The 17,557-nt window shown below is 39.1% G+C and overlaps 2 protein-coding genes across 11 annotated transcripts in view; one reads left to right on the top strand and one right to left on the bottom strand.

Moving 5' to 3' along the window:
• Positions 1 to 10,009, bottom strand: part of DLG2 (discs large MAGUK scaffold protein 2) — a 2,226,746-nt gene extending 2,216,737 nt beyond the window's left edge. For 5 of the 10 annotated variants that reach the window (XM_061119821.1, XM_061119782.1, XM_061119836.1 and 2 more), the window contains exon 1: positions 8,852 to 10,007. In XM_061119821.1, coding sequence (XP_060975804.1) covers positions 8,852 to 8,870 — 19 coding nt within the window. In that variant the 5' untranslated portion in view covers positions 8,871 to 10,007. Of the gene's footprint in view, positions 1 to 8,851 lie in introns of all 10 variants that reach the window. The other 5 variants (XM_061119779.1, XM_061119776.1, XM_061119788.1 and 2 more) reach the window with 5 other exon arrangements.
• A 755-nt stretch (positions 10,010 to 10,764) lies between these two features.
• On the top strand, positions 10,765 to 17,085 carry TMEM126B (transmembrane protein 126B). Its single transcript, XM_061119954.1, has 5 exons — positions 10,765 to 10,886; positions 13,873 to 13,994; positions 15,054 to 15,247; positions 16,362 to 16,473; positions 16,746 to 17,085. The coding sequence occupies exons 1-5, from the start codon at positions 10,806 to 10,808 to the stop codon at positions 16,927 to 16,929; spliced, it is 693 nt and encodes a 230-aa protein (XP_060975937.1). The 5' UTR covers positions 10,765 to 10,805; the 3' UTR covers positions 16,930 to 17,085.
• The last annotated feature ends 472 nt before the right edge of the window (positions 17,086 to 17,557 follow it).

Consider the following 17,557-nt stretch of genomic DNA (forward strand, 5'->3'; position numbering starts at 1 on the left):
AAAATTTTTTAATAAAGATGAGCACGACCATTTTTAAAGTTTTATAAAGATCATTTTAACTACAGTATGCTATGTATCAATTGAAACAAGAAAGAATGACAGTTTCCCCCCTCTCATGCCATCTGAAGTGACTATATGCAACACTGAACAGTTTTTGATCATTACTTATATGCCATTACGACCAGCAAATTAGAAAAAAAATTTTGTGGCCAAGCCATGCAGCATACAGGATCTTATTTCCCTGACCAGGGACTGAACCTGTGTCCCATGCACTGCAAGCTTAGAGTCTTAACCACTGAACCACCAGGGAAGTCCCTCAAATATAAGTGTGTGTGTGTGTGTGTATTTCTTTGGGGAAGTATATATGCTTAATTCTGTTAACATTATCATTTTTGTTATTTTGTAAATTAAAAATCTGTTGTTGTTGTTTGGTAGCTGCTGCTGCTGCTAAGTCACTTCAGTCGTGTCTGACTCTGTGCGACCCCATAGATGGCAGCCCACCGGACTCCCCCGTCCCTGGGATTCTGCAGGCAAGAACACCGGAGTGGGTTGCCATTTCCTTCTCCAATGCATGAAAGTGAAAAGTGAAAGTGAAGTTGCTCACTCGTGTCCGACTCTTAGCAAACGCATGGATCACAGCCTACCAGGCTCCTCCCTCCATGGGATTTTCCAGGCAAGAGTACTGGAGTGGGGTGCCATTGCCTTCTCCATGTTTGGTAGCTAGGTCTTGTCCAAATCTTTGCAACCCCATGGACTATAGCCCACCAGGCTCCTCTTTCCATTGAATTTCCCAGGCAAGAATACCGGGAGTGGGTTGCTATTTCTTTCTCCAATGGAGCTTCCCAATCCATGGATAGAATTTGACTCTCCTGCATTGGCAGGCAGATTCTTTACCACTGAGCCACCAGGGAACCCCATATAAAGGATACTCATATGAAAATAATAAAATGATGAATACTCATGTGAAAACACTATAATGATGAATGCCAACAGAAAAGTTATCCTGATACTAGGCCTTTAAAAAGATGCTTTAATATTAAAATATAAAGTCCAAGGTGATAAAAACAAAGGTATCATTTAATTACTAATAAAATTAGCTAGCCTTTGTTGAGTAATGCTAAATATTCTGCATGGATCACCTTATTTAATCTTCCCAAGTACCCCCAAGAAATACACATTCCTCAAATGAGGAAACAAACTGAGAAATGAAGTAACTTCATTTCTTCCAAGGTGACACAACCAGTAAGTGCTGGAACCAGGACATAAACCATGGTCCATCTGGCACCAAAGCCCATACTTTCAAGTATTATACCATACTGAAATTCAACTTACTGGGAAAGGATCACAGTATTTCTTTTTTCTGTAACTGTCCTTTTTTCTGTAATTATAATTTACTCCTCCCCCTAAAATTTTTTAAATATACTTCAACAAGCATCTGTTGATAAGACTCTCCCCTACTGACACAAAAAGGTATTAAACTAAAATGGTGAATTTATGTTGCCACGTTTCAGGTAAGTCCTTCTTTCAGCTTTTCTATAGAATTATTGAAGAGAAAATGAGAAAAGTATAAGCTTAAAATAGTAACAAGTAGAAAAGACAGCAAACTGCATCTTCAGCGGAATACTAAAAAATGCCTTGTTCCAGTTGTAACAAACTAGAAAAAAAAAAAAGATGAAAAAATAGAAAAAACTTGGAATTTAAATTGTGGGGAAAATGTATGACCAGACTTAATGCGGATCAAAAGATTGCAAGCATTTTGTAAATACTGAATGGTTTAAATTACTTTAGCAATGTTGAAAGAGAAGAAATAACTCATAAGAACATTATCCTAGTCTATCAAAAAGTAGAAAGCATATTGTGGCACTTCTTTTCTGTAACCAGATGTGTACCTGCCACATCTGGGCAGGTTCACTCCAGGAAGCTGGACCCAGATAACTGATGCAAAGAGATTCTGACTCTGAACACAGCTTTTCTCTTCCTTGGAACAAAAAGAAAAGGTACTCTGCTAAGCATTTGTAGCACTTCCCTATTCTCAAAATAATTTTCACATGGGCTAGGTATTTTTATTTGATTGTCTCAAGAATCCTAAGAGTATAACTTGGTGTGTGTGTGTGTGTGTGTGTTCAGTTGCTCAGTCGTGTCTGACTCTTTGCGACCCCATGAACTGCAGCTCCCCAAGCTCCTCTGTCCACGGAATTTTCCAGGCACGAACACTGGAGTGAGCTGCATTTCCTTTTCCAGGGGATCTTCCCGACCCAGGGATCAAACCCATTGCATCTCCTGAATTGAAAGGCAGAGTCTTTACCACTGTGCCATCTGGGAAGCCCCTTGGGTATTATTTGTGGCAGTTATAACTTAAGATGAGAAGTTTGAAGCTCAACCTGTTGACTTTCAGATAACATATCCAGCTGATGGAAAAGGCAGGATTCCACCCCAGGGCTCTCCTCCACTGCACCAAGACACTATTCAGTGGATCTAAGAACACCAGACTGATACAGTGCAAGAACAATGGATAAGCTTCCTGTCCTAATTCTATCACTAACTTTATTTTATAAAAGTAAAGTTCATATACATTATCTTATTTGATGAGGAAAAGAAACAACATATTATTAATGTTGTTTCAGAAAAGGAAACTGAGGTTCGGAAAGATTACCTGATTTTCACAAGGTCACCTGGTGGCACTGTCATAAGGAGGCATGTGAAGCAGCACACATGGGAGACGCGTACTTTGAGATGTTAATTTTTCCTCTCCCTACATGTTCCCATTTCCTTTCTTTTCCTTCAAGCTGGTGACTGATTTTGTATTGTATTGCCCCAGGAGAGGTATGTACTAGGACAGAAAACCGAAGGAATTTTATAGTTATTCCAGTTTTGCTTTCCAAAAGCCTAAACCCTCTGAATAAAAGAAGAGTTTGTTTCAGAGATCAAAGAGAGATTCTCAGGTACATGCAGAGAAAGGAACATCTTCCAGTCCCTCCCCAATCTAGGAAAAAAATTCCTCAGCTGAAAAGTAAGAGAAGTTTTTGGAACCCAAGGCAGCAGGTATCTAGGCTGTTTCCTGGCAGCATTGCCCGAGAGGCAGAAAGATCCCAGAAAGGAAAAGCAACAATATGCAGCAAGGCAAATAGAAACACAGAAATTCTGCAGGGGAGCCGGTTGGGGGCGGGGGGCGGGGGGGGGGGGGGGGCGGGGTGGATGTTAAATCCATGTCTTGGAAGTCGCAATTGTTGCTAGACCAGAAAGAACTATCTAGACAAAACAACTCATGACTCAGAGGTAAACTGTTACACTCAGATGATCAATGACCAGAGTATACCTCATGCCAGATGGAGCCCTACCATAACCCCAGGAAAGACAGAAAACCACAAAAAGGATTGGAGTGATTCTACCCATAACTTAGGAATTAAGAGTCAGAAACAAAGATGAGCTGTGGTATTGAAGATATTTCTGACACACCTAAATCTATAGAATGAGAGTCCTGGTCAATGATTATCTAATCTTGTCCCCTCTTCTGGAAGCCAGGTCTTCTAAGTCAGGCCTAGGTTTCTCCCACAGCGTCACTGCAACTGATGATGATGGAGGACATGGTTCAAAGAAATGAACGTGAAACACAACACTGAAACTGCCTCTTTCCCTGACAGTCCCCCAATAAATTTTAAGCATCATAAAGTCAGACTGAATACCATTTGCCACTGCAAAACATACACCTAGCACAGTGCCTGGTATTAACAGGCACTCAATAAATCTCTGTTGAATGGATAAATGATTGAATAATTAAATGGAAGGAAAGCTATTTCCTTAAATAAGTACACAAGTTTACCTTCTAAAATAAAATTTTAGTTTATTATCTATATGGTATTTTAAATAGAACAGGACTTACCAGGCTTATTTCAGGTCTCACCACACATTCAATGATAAAGATGTCATAGCTCTCCAAAATGACTGACAGACCCCTCAGAGCCTTGTGCTAACAGACTTAGGGCCTTAATGGCTGGTAAGATGTGCCATCAGGAGAAATAGGATACACAATCTTACTCATAATCTTTGTAAGTTTTAACTTAATAATTTATTTTCATAGGATTTACTACTTTATAATACATCATTTCCACTTGAATCTTAAATCCTAAAACAAATGAGGTCAGGAAAAATGCTTCATAATGGAGGTGATTGGGCCCTAATTCTTGAAATAGCTTTGAAAAACTAAAAACTAAACCTATGCAGAAAGCTTACTACCTGGAATTCAGAACAACTGACTGGACAGAAGAGACTGGGTAAAACTCATGATCCTTTGCTGACCAAGCAGCCTGCATTGAGGATACAGAGAACTCGTGCCTTGACTGCTACAAATTCCTGAGCAGGAATTATAGCCGGGGGACACGTCCTCTTGCCCCAGTTTGAAAAAAAAAAACAAACATTTTATGTACGTCAGCATTATACTAAAAACATATCTGTTTTGTAGCCACTAGTGTGGCTACATGGTAAATATTAAGAAATAAAAGAATATAATGAGAGTATAAAATTAAGAAAGAGGAAAGAAGATTCTTAGAGTTTATGGAATGTATTGTTATAGAAGAGTGAATTTGGCAAAGGCATAAATGAGTGAAACATCTCAATTCAGTGTTTTAAAAGTCCAATATTTTGTGTACATCTTCTCATTGACTAGACTTTTCTATCCAACGATGTAACCAATTAGAGGCCTAAAAGAAAGATCAAATACTCTATCATGAAGGAACACTAGGACAGTTTCCCAAAAACCTAACAGCTCAAATAGTATATGGTATCAATTTATTAGCATGTCATTTGCAACTTTCCCTATACATAAGAACCACAAATAAATTCAATTAACAATAATTTTAGCACCATGCCTACGGTCTGCTTCATAACATACTCCCAATCAGTACTTTACAGAGTATTCTTCTATTTTTCTCTCCAGAATGATCTCTTATCATTCCAAGATGCCTCCTGGATTGATAAGTATTTTCCAACATCAAGAGTCTGTGGCTTCATGACTTTTAACAATTCTCTCAACCAAGGTCAAGATGACCCTTTTGTGTCAAGATGACCCTTTTGAAGGATTTCAAATTTAAGAAAATCTTTAAGAAGTTATCTTATTTTAATTTACAGAAATTACAAAAGTCTGAAAACTGCCTTTTCCCAACCCTCTCTGGGAAGCTTTGGGGCTTAACTCTTGAATTCTACTAGCTTCGAAAAAGAAAAAACATCAAATTTTTCTGAAATGGAAAAAGCATCTGGATATAATCCTGGTATGGCAAACACAAAAATTCAAACAAAAACTTGGTGAAGTATATACAAAAGGGATAAAATAGCTACTCAGGTAAAGCCGAAAAATTTAGTTACATATTTTCCCCTTTTTTGAGAATCTAAAAAACTTATTTTAATAATTGAAGAAAAGCTAGAGACGGAAAAAGAGTATGCCCAGTTTATTATTGTTGTTGTTGTTTAGTTGCTAAGTCATGTCCAACTCTTTTGCGACCCCATGGACTGTAGCCCACCAGGCTCCTCTGTCCATGGGCTTTCCCAGGTAAGAATACTGGAGGGGGTTGCCATTTCCTTCTCCAAGGGATCTTCCTGACCCAGGGATCGAACCCCCTTTTTCAGCATTGGCAGGCAGATTCTTTACCACTGAACCACCAGGAAAGCCCAAACCCAGATAGTGAAAGGCAAATATAAAATAGTGAGATCCTTCAAAAAAGAAGTTAAGCCACAAAGTGCAGGAAACAAGTAAGAAAATTTTAACTGAGGAAACAATAAACTTAAGAGTTATAAGTTTCCTTCCCAGAAGGAGGGGAAAGAAGAAAAACAGAAACGACACTTTTATGAAGTATACAGTCAACCAACAGGAAAGAGTGTAAGCCCAGGAAACAACAATCTCAAGAATATTCACCCATATGATACACAGCAATATCATGTCTTGGGATTCCAATTACACAACATTCTTCAACTTCCTTTAAAAAGAACAATGTCTAAACAGAGAATTATGAAAATGATCACATTTAAGTTTCACTAGATAGCATACATACTCTATTACATCACTAAGAACAGTTGCAAAACAAGTCAAAGGAAATAAAATGTCATGTATATTAATTACATTAGATAGACTTCTATACCAATTTAAAAGAAGCACAGAATAGCACAATATTTTAAAAACAGAGAAATGAAATAAGCATCAGTCTCAAACTATTAAAAGCACTGATTTTTTCCCCACATGTTTAATGACAATAGAGAAAAAATTGCTCAAAAAATGTACTGCAATGTACTAAAAAATTCTGTTGAAACATATTTTATCATTAAAAAAGCAGCTTTCTGCAAAAAGCACGGGGGAGAACACAGCTATCATTAATTTTTGTTTCTTGCATCAGTCTAACATGAAATCAGATCAATTCATAAGTCTTTCTGAAACAGCCCCTTACTATACATCATGATCTTGCATCACATCAGAGAATGCTGATACAACTTATCTTGTATCAGCCCTGAATTTTCAGAATTTAAAATAGGTCAAAGATATCAAAAAGGCTTGGCTGGGAGCAAATCAAATTACTACAGTAGAAAAAAAGAATTCTGAACGAAAAGCAACTGTTGGGAGAAAAATATCTCTGAAGAAGAAATGACATGTTCTGTCGATAAAACTGAAATCTATAAAAATGTGAAGCAAGTGAGTGGAAGATGTAGTTAAGTAATGTCATAAAACAAACCAGCAGTGAATATAGGGGTTTGAGATACAGTAGCTTTGGCTTATCTAAGAACAGTCAAGAATGGTCCAGGAGTTAAGAATGCTTCTACTGCAGGGGCATGGGTCCAATCCCTGGTCAGGGAACGGCAAAAAAAAAAAAAAAAGAAAAATGTACTTAGTGAGATGTCACACCCGTTCCCACTTTCCACCATGGTTCACATTACCAATCAGAGAAACCACTCTCTACTTTCACAATAACATACAAAATATTTAACAAGTGAGAAATCTGTCTTATGAAATTTTCTTATTGTAGTAAGAATATATTCAACAATGTATAAACATATGGTTCTGTGAGGATAGTTATTGCTTAAAGTTATTGCTTAAAATTGACAGAGGACTGTGCTCCCTGCAGAATAAATCTAGGTTATACTTTCAAGTATTTGTTTTACATATGTTATAGAACAGTACAGACAGTAAGCTTAGCTAATTAAAAATATAAGATACATGTCATAACTTGTTTGGTTAGTGGTCTATAATATTTTAAAATATATATCTTAGTACTAACAGTTTTAAGAGAAGAGAAAGGGAGGAAAGAAAAGGAGGAAGGAAATAAATTATTTCTCCTAAAGTATGGTTTTCAATAATGTATCAGCAATTTTTATAACCTCCTTTAAAGGCAGAAACTTTTAACAAACTCAGTCTGCTGAGTTTAGAAACCTTAAGTTCACCCTGATTAGTTAAGTTTTACCTAGAACATCAATGCCCTTCCTCATCTCTCTTCCCAGATACCTTTTCATCCCTATCATTCTACACACACACACACACACACACACACACACACACACTGTTTTAATTCAATTACTAGTTTAAAACAAATTCAAAAGGGACACTAACTATAGCACAATAAATGGTAGAAAGAATAAAAATACCCTGCATGCCAAATAAGTCAAAGAGACAAAACATTTACTGGCTACATTCCCCAAACCATCCTGGTTCCAAATAAACCAATGGTGTCAGGTCTGGGCAGAAGTAGCTCCAAAACTTCGTGGAGAGTTTACTTCTCTCAGTAATTCTGGAAGAGAGCAGGAGGTGGAAACAAGCCCAGTCTTAAAATCCCAGTGTACTAGATGTCTAGGCGTTTCAGAGGTATTATACATCATTGCCCATCTCCAGAGACACCAGTTGGATAAAGAATCTGATTCTAAGTTTCCTCAATGCAACTTCCAAATCCACAGGTATGATTAAACATACAGATTAACCTTCACCCTAAGCTTTAGTTTCAGACTGCAGAACTCCCATAACCGGTCAACATTTGGATCTACACTAGTCTACTACAGTGGAGTTCAAGAGTGTTGATACAAATTTGAGTTTAAAACTCTTTAAAAAGAAAAAAAAAAAAACTTTTATAGTCAATTTGGTCTTCTATACCACGTCAAAAAAAACAAACAAAAAACCTAGGTTCACAAGGATCCTTAGAAATAAGGTTCACCTGGGGTAGATATAGGCTGAAGAGAATCCCAAGGTGTATGTACGATACTTCAGCAACTCACCAGATCTTCATCAACTGGTTGGGGAGGAGTCCAGTGTTTACCTCATTTGGGGAATTTGCCAGTACTGTTATCGGATAATGCATACACAGCAGTTATCAAAGTTGTGCTTTGCCACAAAAGGGAAGACTTACACCAAAGTAAATCTAAACATAAAATCTATTCTTAATCAAAAGATAACCTACAATTGTGTACACTGCAAGCAACTTTGTTATCTTTTACAACTATGTAATTCACTTGATAAATATTTAAGCCATAAAGAAGAGCTGCACTGTGCATGTTTCTTTTTTAAAGACCATGTAAAAGTTATCTTTAACAAGCTAAGAAAACAAGGGAAAGAAAGTCCCAAATCTATGGTATCAAATTTACGCTGATTACAAAACGGTGATTTAGACCACCTGATCTGGAAACCACAAATGTCTATAATTAAATAGGGCAGCCCTACTTCACTCTTTTAGCAAAACAGTCTCACTGAATGATGCACCACAGAAAAGACATTATTATAAGAACTACAGCCCAAGCAAAACTTTACTCTCAAACGGAATATAATTTAAACTGCAAATACCAGAACCAAGAAAAAGGAAAAACATATACAGGAAACCTCATAGCCCACCTTTCTTCTTGACTGGCATTCTTGGGTCTTTCCAGTGCCACAGGATTCAAGAACTCTTTTCAGGTCTCAACTTGATCCAGCTGGATGGAGGCCAAGGGCCAGGTAACTGTTGCAAACCCCTTGGCTGTTTGAAATCCAGGCTGTCTTCTCTTTCAAATAAAGAAAAAATGATGTATTTTTTCCCACAAACTTTGACAGTACCCAAGGAGTTTAAAGAAAAATAGCTTTTGAGTTTTTCAAGTTTTTCAATGCTTCCAAAATAGTTACTCTGTTTAAAAAGAAAATTATTGTAAGCATAGAAAACATTATTAAAACTCCTCCTTAGGCAGCAATATCTTTGGAGTTCAATCACTAACTCAATTAAGGCACACAAAAAATTTACACAGCTGTCTCATTACTCAACACATGATCAAAGATGAACTGGTTGGTGATAAAGACCCTCAAATTCTTTAGAGAAAAATTTAAAACCCTTACCTCCCCCAAAATACTTTTTAAAACCTCTCTAATGGTCTCTAAAAAAGGTGGGGTGAGTTTGGACAGTTTTCTGGGGGCAGAACCCAGACTGAAAGGCCCTTTTCTATTTACTGGACCTGAAGTTCCGGATCTCACCCCCTCAGTGAGACAGGATCCAGCTTGCTGTCACTTTCATTTTTTTTTTTTTTCTTCTGTGCTCTCCAAGCCCCTCAGGCGTGATCCTTAACGCCCCTCTGATTCTGATCCTCCCGTGTATTAACCGAGAGGATTGAAAAGAAGGAAAGCAATCCCTTGGCATGGAGACATTAAAGTGACAGAGCTACTCAATGGGCACTTGATGCAGGATGAGTTGGCGAAGATTTCTTCACACTGGAGTCAGTCAAATCATGCCATCTCTTCGCATCCAGGCAGCTCCCTATCCGGCGAGGAAAAACACTGAGACTGCTCGAGACAAGTCAGACCTTCCCCCAAAGGTGTTTTCTCAGACGCTGGAGTAGTATTAGGCACGTGAGCATAAGCTGGGCAAACGGTTCGCGGTTTCCTAAATGGGAGAGAGTTCGGCTGCGTGGCTTCCACATCCACCTTTTTTCTCTCGGTCTCTCTCCAAACTACCCACCTTCCTTTCGCAGAAAAGACCAGAAATCCCTCTGCTACCGCTGGCCACCCCTCTGCCCACACCCCGTTCTTATAGAGATGAGCACAGAAACGTCCCGCACCCCTCCACGCGATGGAGTGTTTCCTCAGGCAGGAGAAACAGCAGCACTAGAAATTATATAACTCGCGAGTCTGGCTTCTCTAAAACGCGGAGCCGGGAGGGTCGGGGGTTGCTGGTCTGTGAGGCACTGCCGGGCCTTCGCGCAGCGCCCCCCTCACCCCCACCCCGAAACATCGGCAGGCAAGGGGGGTTCTTCTGGGGGAGTGAGGGGCAAATTTCTCTCGGGCCCCTTCCCAAGCGGGGTGAACGGATGGCATGTGAGGGGACTAGAGACTGAAGAGGACACGCTGACGGCTGTGAGGGGAGGAGGCTACTCGGGGCTGCTCCAGAGGCCGGTCGGGGGCTCTAGGGAGGAGATGCCCGAGAAGCTGGCGCCTTAACACCCGGGCTGGGCCAGAGGGGAGAGCACCCTGAAGAAGTGAAGGGGGCGGGCAGCTCGGCCACAGCTAACGGAGGTGCCCTGAGGAGAAACACGCGCAGCCACATCCGTGCGCGAGGACCGGCCCACGTTTCCCTCGGGATGCGAGAACGAAGGAGCCAGGCTCACAAATAGCAGAAGCCAGGGATGAGGGCCCGGCGGGGGGCGGGCCCACGGGCGTCCAGCCCTCCCTGAGGCCAATGAGCGCCTCCAGACACCGCGCCCAATCACAGCCAGGACGGAGGGCGCGGCTTTTGACTGGGCCGGGGCGCTGGGCGTGAGCCCGCGACCCTTCCGGACCCGAGAGACCTGCGCCCCGCCCACCGCCAGTCACGTGAGTCGCCAAGATGGCGGCGCTCGGGCGTGAGGCTGGAGACGACGTGCGGGTTGCCGGTGTGGTGCCGGTGGGAGCTGCGGAAGTGCCTAAGGTAGGCGGAAACCCAGCGTGCTGAGGCCCGCGAGTTCTGCTACCTCATTGCTGGCGCACTCTTCTGAAAGGGTGCGCGTAAAAGAGATCTCAAAGTCTATAAGCAGGGCAGTTCCCACCTCCATGCAAGGCACGTTTACATCCCCAGTTGCTGTGAAAAGAGGTGGGGAGAAAGTAGGAGACCTAAACTTAGTCCTGAATGATGGAGCCTGTTTTCTCTTGCCTCGGGGCCTTTGTACTTTAAACCCCCTGCCATTCTATCCTGGCTTCTACCCTAGTTGTAGGTTCTGAGGACAAGACTACATCTTGCTTAACTGGGGGACTTTCAGATACCAGGTGAATGTTTGAGGAAATGATGAATGACTGATGAATAAAATTCTCAAAGTCAAGTGCTATCAGGGAAGCAAGCTTTTAATAGACATTAAAAGTCAAGCTTTTAATATACTTAAAAGCACTACAAAACCGTAAGATACTTTGAAAGTTATAAACCTGCCCGATTCAGTATTACTGGTGTAATTGAATCGTGGTGACCAGTTGAGTGGCCTTGAACTGGTTACTTTTTAGATGAAATGTGAGTTATAGCAAAATCTGTACATTTCAGTACTTGTAAAAATTGTCAGGAAGTTGTATTTCTCTGCTTTTATAACAGTGCCTTAGGAAAATTAGGTATGCAGTAAACATGTGCTGTCCTATTTTAGGATCATAATTCTGGATGTTTGTCTTTACTATATACTAAGGTGTAGACGAGATAGGAAGTTGGTACATGGCATTGCCTGCAAGTTTTCTTTGTGAGTAGTAAGGGACTTCAGTGAATTGGATGACAGGGAAACAAAAAGTTTTCCCAAGTTTCTGGTTAATTATCATGTTACTGACATCTGCCTTCATGTACATTAGATGGATTAGATATAGAATCGCCCTTCTATATTGCTATCTTGTTTCTTCCATTTGCCATTTAGTTGTCAGAGAGAGGCAAAAGATTACATCTAGTTTGTGAGAAATTGGAATTTATAAAATATTTTACTTTTTTTTTTCCTGTCTTCCCAGATATTTTAAAGAAAAAGAACTGGCTTGATTATAGTTCTTCACTGATAGGGAAAGAAACTGGTCCATTATTACTGTTTGTTTAATACCATGCAAAGATTCAAGAGAGCCCCCACATTCACGATGTTGATTGTTGTCGTTCAGTGGTCAAGTCATGTCGGACTCTTTGCCACCCCATGGACTGCAGCACACCAGGCCTCCCTGTCCCTCACCATCTCCCAGTTTGCCCAAGTTCATGTCCATTGAATCAGTGGTGCCATCCAACCATCTCATCCAGTCGCCCTCAGGATGTTGATACAATGTTTGAATCGACCTTTTATTAGTTAGATTAGGAATTTTACAGTTATGTTCAACATGTGTCCATTTGACTACCAGCATCAGAACCACTGGTGCAGATTTCTAGACTTTACTCCTGCTGAACCTAAATATTTCAATAGGGAGCTCAAGAGACTGCATTTCAATTACACTGCTCATGTGATTCTTGTGCACACAAAAGGTTTAAAATCTTACTAAGTCTCTTCTATGTCCTGTATGTTTAATCCACTCTGATTCTCTTGCCCAGGACTCCTGAAAGTTGAGAAGAGTCTGCCCTTGACCACAAATAATGTTATCATAGGGATTCATATAAATTGTGAAGGACATAGATTTTTGTAATCTATTCACTAGCTAATCTGGAATCCCATAATGCCAATATGCCAAATGATGTAACAAATACTATTAAGACTTTTCACAAAAATCTGAGAGTCTTACCCAGAGCAAAACATTTAGAAAGGATCCTTTCTGAAAGCCTAGTTTTGTTTTGTATTTAACCACTGGTTCTTGTTAAGATGGCTTCCCTGATAGCTCAGATGGTAAAGAAGCTGCCTGCAATGCAGGGGACCCCGGTTCAATTCCTAGGTTGGGAAGGTCTGCTGGAGAAGGGACAGGCTACCCACTCCAGTATTCTTGGGCTTCTCTGGTGGCTCAGACAATAAAGAATCCACCTGCAATGCAAGAGACCTGGGTTCGATCCCTGGGTTGGGAAGATCCCCTGGAGGAGGGCATGGCAACCCACTCCAGTATTCTTGCCTGGAGAATTCCATGGACTGTATAGTTCATGGGGTCGCAAAGAGTCAGACATGACTGAGCCACACGACAGAGCAACTTTCACCTTCTGTTAAGATGCTACTGGGCAAACCTCATGGTCCCTGGATATTAGCAACTGTCTATTTATGTATCACACTTGGGAGACAGGAACTTTCCAACCTTGGAGTCTAGTGCCTGAGGACCAGGCCTCCTGATATTACCATAGAGCAGTTTCCAGCAAAGGCCCTACTTCTGCCCCAGGTGCTCCTCACAAGCTAGATATATAACTTACATAATCCAAGGCAGCCATCCACTGCCTCTTCCTAGTCCGGAAGGTGTCCCTCCTCCTGATGTTCTCTCTCGCTGGTCTCCAAGGAAATTCCTGCTTCTACCTCTCCAGCAAACCCAGCATAATCTCCAAAACTCGGGCTTTCATGAGACAGAGGATAAAAACAGTTGTCAACAGGTAGCTGCTGTTTACTTTCAGCTCTGAAAAAGTTACAATGTGAAGAACTACAACAGGCCTGGCTACCTTCAGGGAAAACGGTAAGGAAAACGAACATACCTGAGTAACTTAATCCTTCTACATCAAGTCCTAAGCCAAGTCAACCTCTCTGAACCTTGTTTATCTCACCCATGAAAGTAGAGATGACCATTTTCCTACCAATTTCTCAAAGTTATTACGTGAATCAAAAAGCCATTGTCTAACAGATAAAGAGCCCACTAAACAATGAACGAATCATTAACACAGGATGTGAAAGCAGATGACAGTACTTGATACTCTACTAGGGTCTAAATGTTTTTTAACCTGAATCTGTAGAATTTATAAGATTTAATATTAACATCATAGCTATTATGGTTCTGAATTTTGTGTTTTCCAGGACATCAAGATACCAGCATACACGCATGGTCAGTCCAGGCCTTCTCTAGGAGATGCAAAACTCAGAAAACCAGTGGTCATTGAAATCATAGAAAAAAAAATTGAATGCCTTAGAAAAGAAAAGTAAGAGACACACCCAGACTGAAAGCCAGTAACTTTATTTGTAGATCTTAAGTATTGCCATGGCTTCTAGGTATCTAAGAGCCTATTAACTATATTAAGTTGGTTATGAAGAAAGCTTTTTTTTTTAAAAGAAGAACTGGAGGGAAACATGAGCAGATGAAAATAGAGGTTTGTTAGAATACTGAAACTGGATAATTTCTTTTGTTTCTTGAAATTCCTTTATTTCTAAAATTGTTGAAATGTTATCTGTGCAATAAGCAATTGTAATTAAAGGTAATCAAGAGAACACCATTTTGAGGACTACTTATATTAACTGATTATCGATTATAATTAAATTCAGTTTAGAATTTCTTACCTCAGCCACACTGCTGAGCTCAGCAAAAAGGAATACAGGATTCCATGATGTACTTATAGTTTCACATTACCATTCTGACTTTTAGATTAATAGAGCTCAAGAATAAAATCAGTTGATATTAATCTGAATTGTTCAACATTTCTGGATTTAGGTATGAGTCAGAATAAGCAAAACTAGATCTTTCAAATTTCTTTGAAGTTTTGGAAATACTTTAAATGTATCTCTACTACTTAAGAAATAGTTATTTTCTAGAAGGCCTAACCAAAAGTCAACAACTTTTTTCAGATGACCTTAAGCAAATTAATTCTTATAGTAGAAAGAACAGTATTCTTGGATTTAGCTAGCTCATAAAATTTGGCTACACTGGAACATACTCATACTTATTTTTGGCCAAAATTTATTTTCTCTTTAAAAGAGCTCCATCTTAGAACCACTCTAGTCTCAGAATTATATTATCCTCTCATTAGAATGCAATTTCCACGAGGGGTGGAATTTTTTTCTTTTTTTCCTGGCTTTATTCACTGCTTCATCCTTAGCATAAAGAAGGATGCATTTACCTTTCACAGAGTAAATGCTTAAGAAAAATGTGATGTTGCGTAAATATTATTACATACATATTACATACGAATGACTACACAAGAAAGGATATATCTGTTAGAAGAGTATTATGTTGAACTTAACTTTCACTCTGTTTTTCGAATTAGGACTTTAAATATATATGGAACACTGACTTTTGGAACAACAGCTGCTTTCTCTGGAATGTTTACAAATTTCATTTTCAGACATCGCTTCAAGGTCACACATGATGTTTTGAAGACATATGCATCACTGACTGCACTTCCTTTTTTGTCTACCATAGTTTCTTACAAGCTTCTTGTAACAGATGCTTTGTGTTCAGGTAATTTTAAATTCATTAGCATATCATGTGTTTATATCTAACATATACTGTTGCTACTGCTGATGATAATCCATTGCATGTGTATATTACTTTACAAAAGTACCTTCACATATATTGTTGCTACTGCTGATAATAATCCATTGCATGTATATATTACTTTACAAAAGTACCTTCACATATATTGTCCTGTTTAAACCCCACAACAGTCTTCCTAATCAGACAGGGAAAATAGTATTGTGGCTTTTTTTTTTTAACAAGTAAGATACTAAGCTGAGACATGTTTAGGTACACTAAGAAGCAACATAGTATACTAGAAAAAAAGCAGGCTTTGGTATAGTACATATTTCACTTAAGTTTTGTGACTCTGGGCAAGTCATTTAAGAGACTTGCTTGTTTTAAGAGACTCAGTTGTTTTATATCTATGAATTAGGACTAACAGTACTTACCTCAGGATTGTTCTAAAAATGAAGATAGTGTACGCTGAATGCCTGGAATGGGATCTGGTATATTATGGGCTTCCTGGTATATTATGTTACTTCCTACTTCCTCCCTGTGCTTGAAGTTTCACAGCTAGTAATTGATGGAACCCGTGATCCCTGTTCATCAGGTACCTGCTTAAATGCCTCATCTCCAGGGAATTCTCTGATTCCCTCAGGTTAGGTTAAGTTTCTCCATACATTCTCTATTCATTTTACCTTCAAAGCATGTGCATGTTTAAGATATGTGTTTACATATTTGTCTAATGCATTTCTTTCTTAGTAGACTTGACCTGAAGATCAGTGGTTGGGTCTCTTGTGTTACACTGTATCCCTAGCACATGACTGACATATAGACAATATAAATGTACTAATCTGGAATCCAGGTATCTGGTCTGCTAGTTTAATATTCTTCATTATGAAATTGCTTCTGCACCAGCTGTATAAGTAAGAGGTAAACTTATCCTTATATAAAGTGTAATAAAAACATTTAAAAAATTTAATACATTCAGTATATTGTGCCATGCACTGAATTTCTAGCATTCTTTCAACTATTTCGCTGTGGTTGAAGACAATGCAAATAAGTACAATATAAGAACCCAAGACTCTTAATAGCCAAATTTACTTTTGTTTTCCAGGTAATATAAGTCAGGAAAATTGTGTTCTTAGAAGCTCACTGATTGGCATAGCGTGTGGTGTTTTATATCCCACTGCTTTGGCTTTTTCTAAAAATGGACGTCTAGCATTCAAGTAAGTCCATGTTCTTGTTCCTTCTCTTCCATCTCCTCCCTTCCCTACTTCCTTACTTCCTTTTTTTTTTAATGTTAGTAAATTCTCCTTATTCTTTAGCTGCCAATGACATTTTAATTAAAATATGGTTTCATATTTCAAATAGCTAATTTTAACCCTTTTTGCTTTCTACATGGAAAATCTAGAACAGAAATGATCAGTTTAGGAGAAATCAACAAATGTTCCATAGAATTTACATCCAGACGAAGTCCTTAACTCTTTTTCCTTTTTAGGTATCACACTGTTCCCCTGCCACCAAAAGGAAGGGTTTTACTTTATTCGCTACTGCTTTGTCATTCAGAGATAAAAGCAATGGTGATCCCTCTCATCCTTCAGACAACCTTTGGAATATTTCATGGTCTGCAGCACTATGCAATATTTGAAAGTACACTTGAGAAAACTGTACATGAAGATTAACCAAAGAATGAATGGACACTAAATCAGCTGAATGAACTTTTTTATAAGGACTCAGGCATTGCTGAAAGAGTTAAAAAATAGTTCTGGATAGACAGTTTGTCTCTTTTCCTTTTGCCCAGTAAACAGCAGGTGTTCAATAAATATTCAGTAAATAAATGTAGGTTTTGTCTCCTTTCATTATTATATGTGGAAATGGGCTTGAAGCCCCAAGGTCTAATCTATACATTTATATATTTATTCATTGATAAACATTTACTGAGCACCTGCTAGGTCTCAGACATTGTGTTACTTTTAATAAGTAATGGTCCTTACCCAGAAGAAACTCACAATTAGAAATGTGAACACACAGCATGAGAGGGTTTGAGAAGTATACGTGTAATTCTGTGAGCATACTGAGGATGTAGCTGTTAAATACTTGTGCAGAGGGAAAGCTATGGGGAAATGTGACATTTTCCTAAATTTTGAAGGGAAAGTTGAAAGTTCACAAGAAATCAATATAGAAATAACTTAACAACCCATTCCTCTAAACTCTAATTCAGTATACTTAGTAGCTTTTAATCATTAACAAATTATCTTCACTATGCTATTTAAAGAACATTTATTGGGACTTTCCTGATGGTCTAGGGAC

Source organism: Dama dama, chromosome 2 (assembly GCF_033118175.1).
Source record: "Dama dama isolate Ldn47 chromosome 2, ASM3311817v1, whole genome shotgun sequence".
NCBI classification, from domain to species: domain Eukaryota; kingdom Metazoa; phylum Chordata; class Mammalia; order Artiodactyla; family Cervidae; genus Dama; species Dama dama.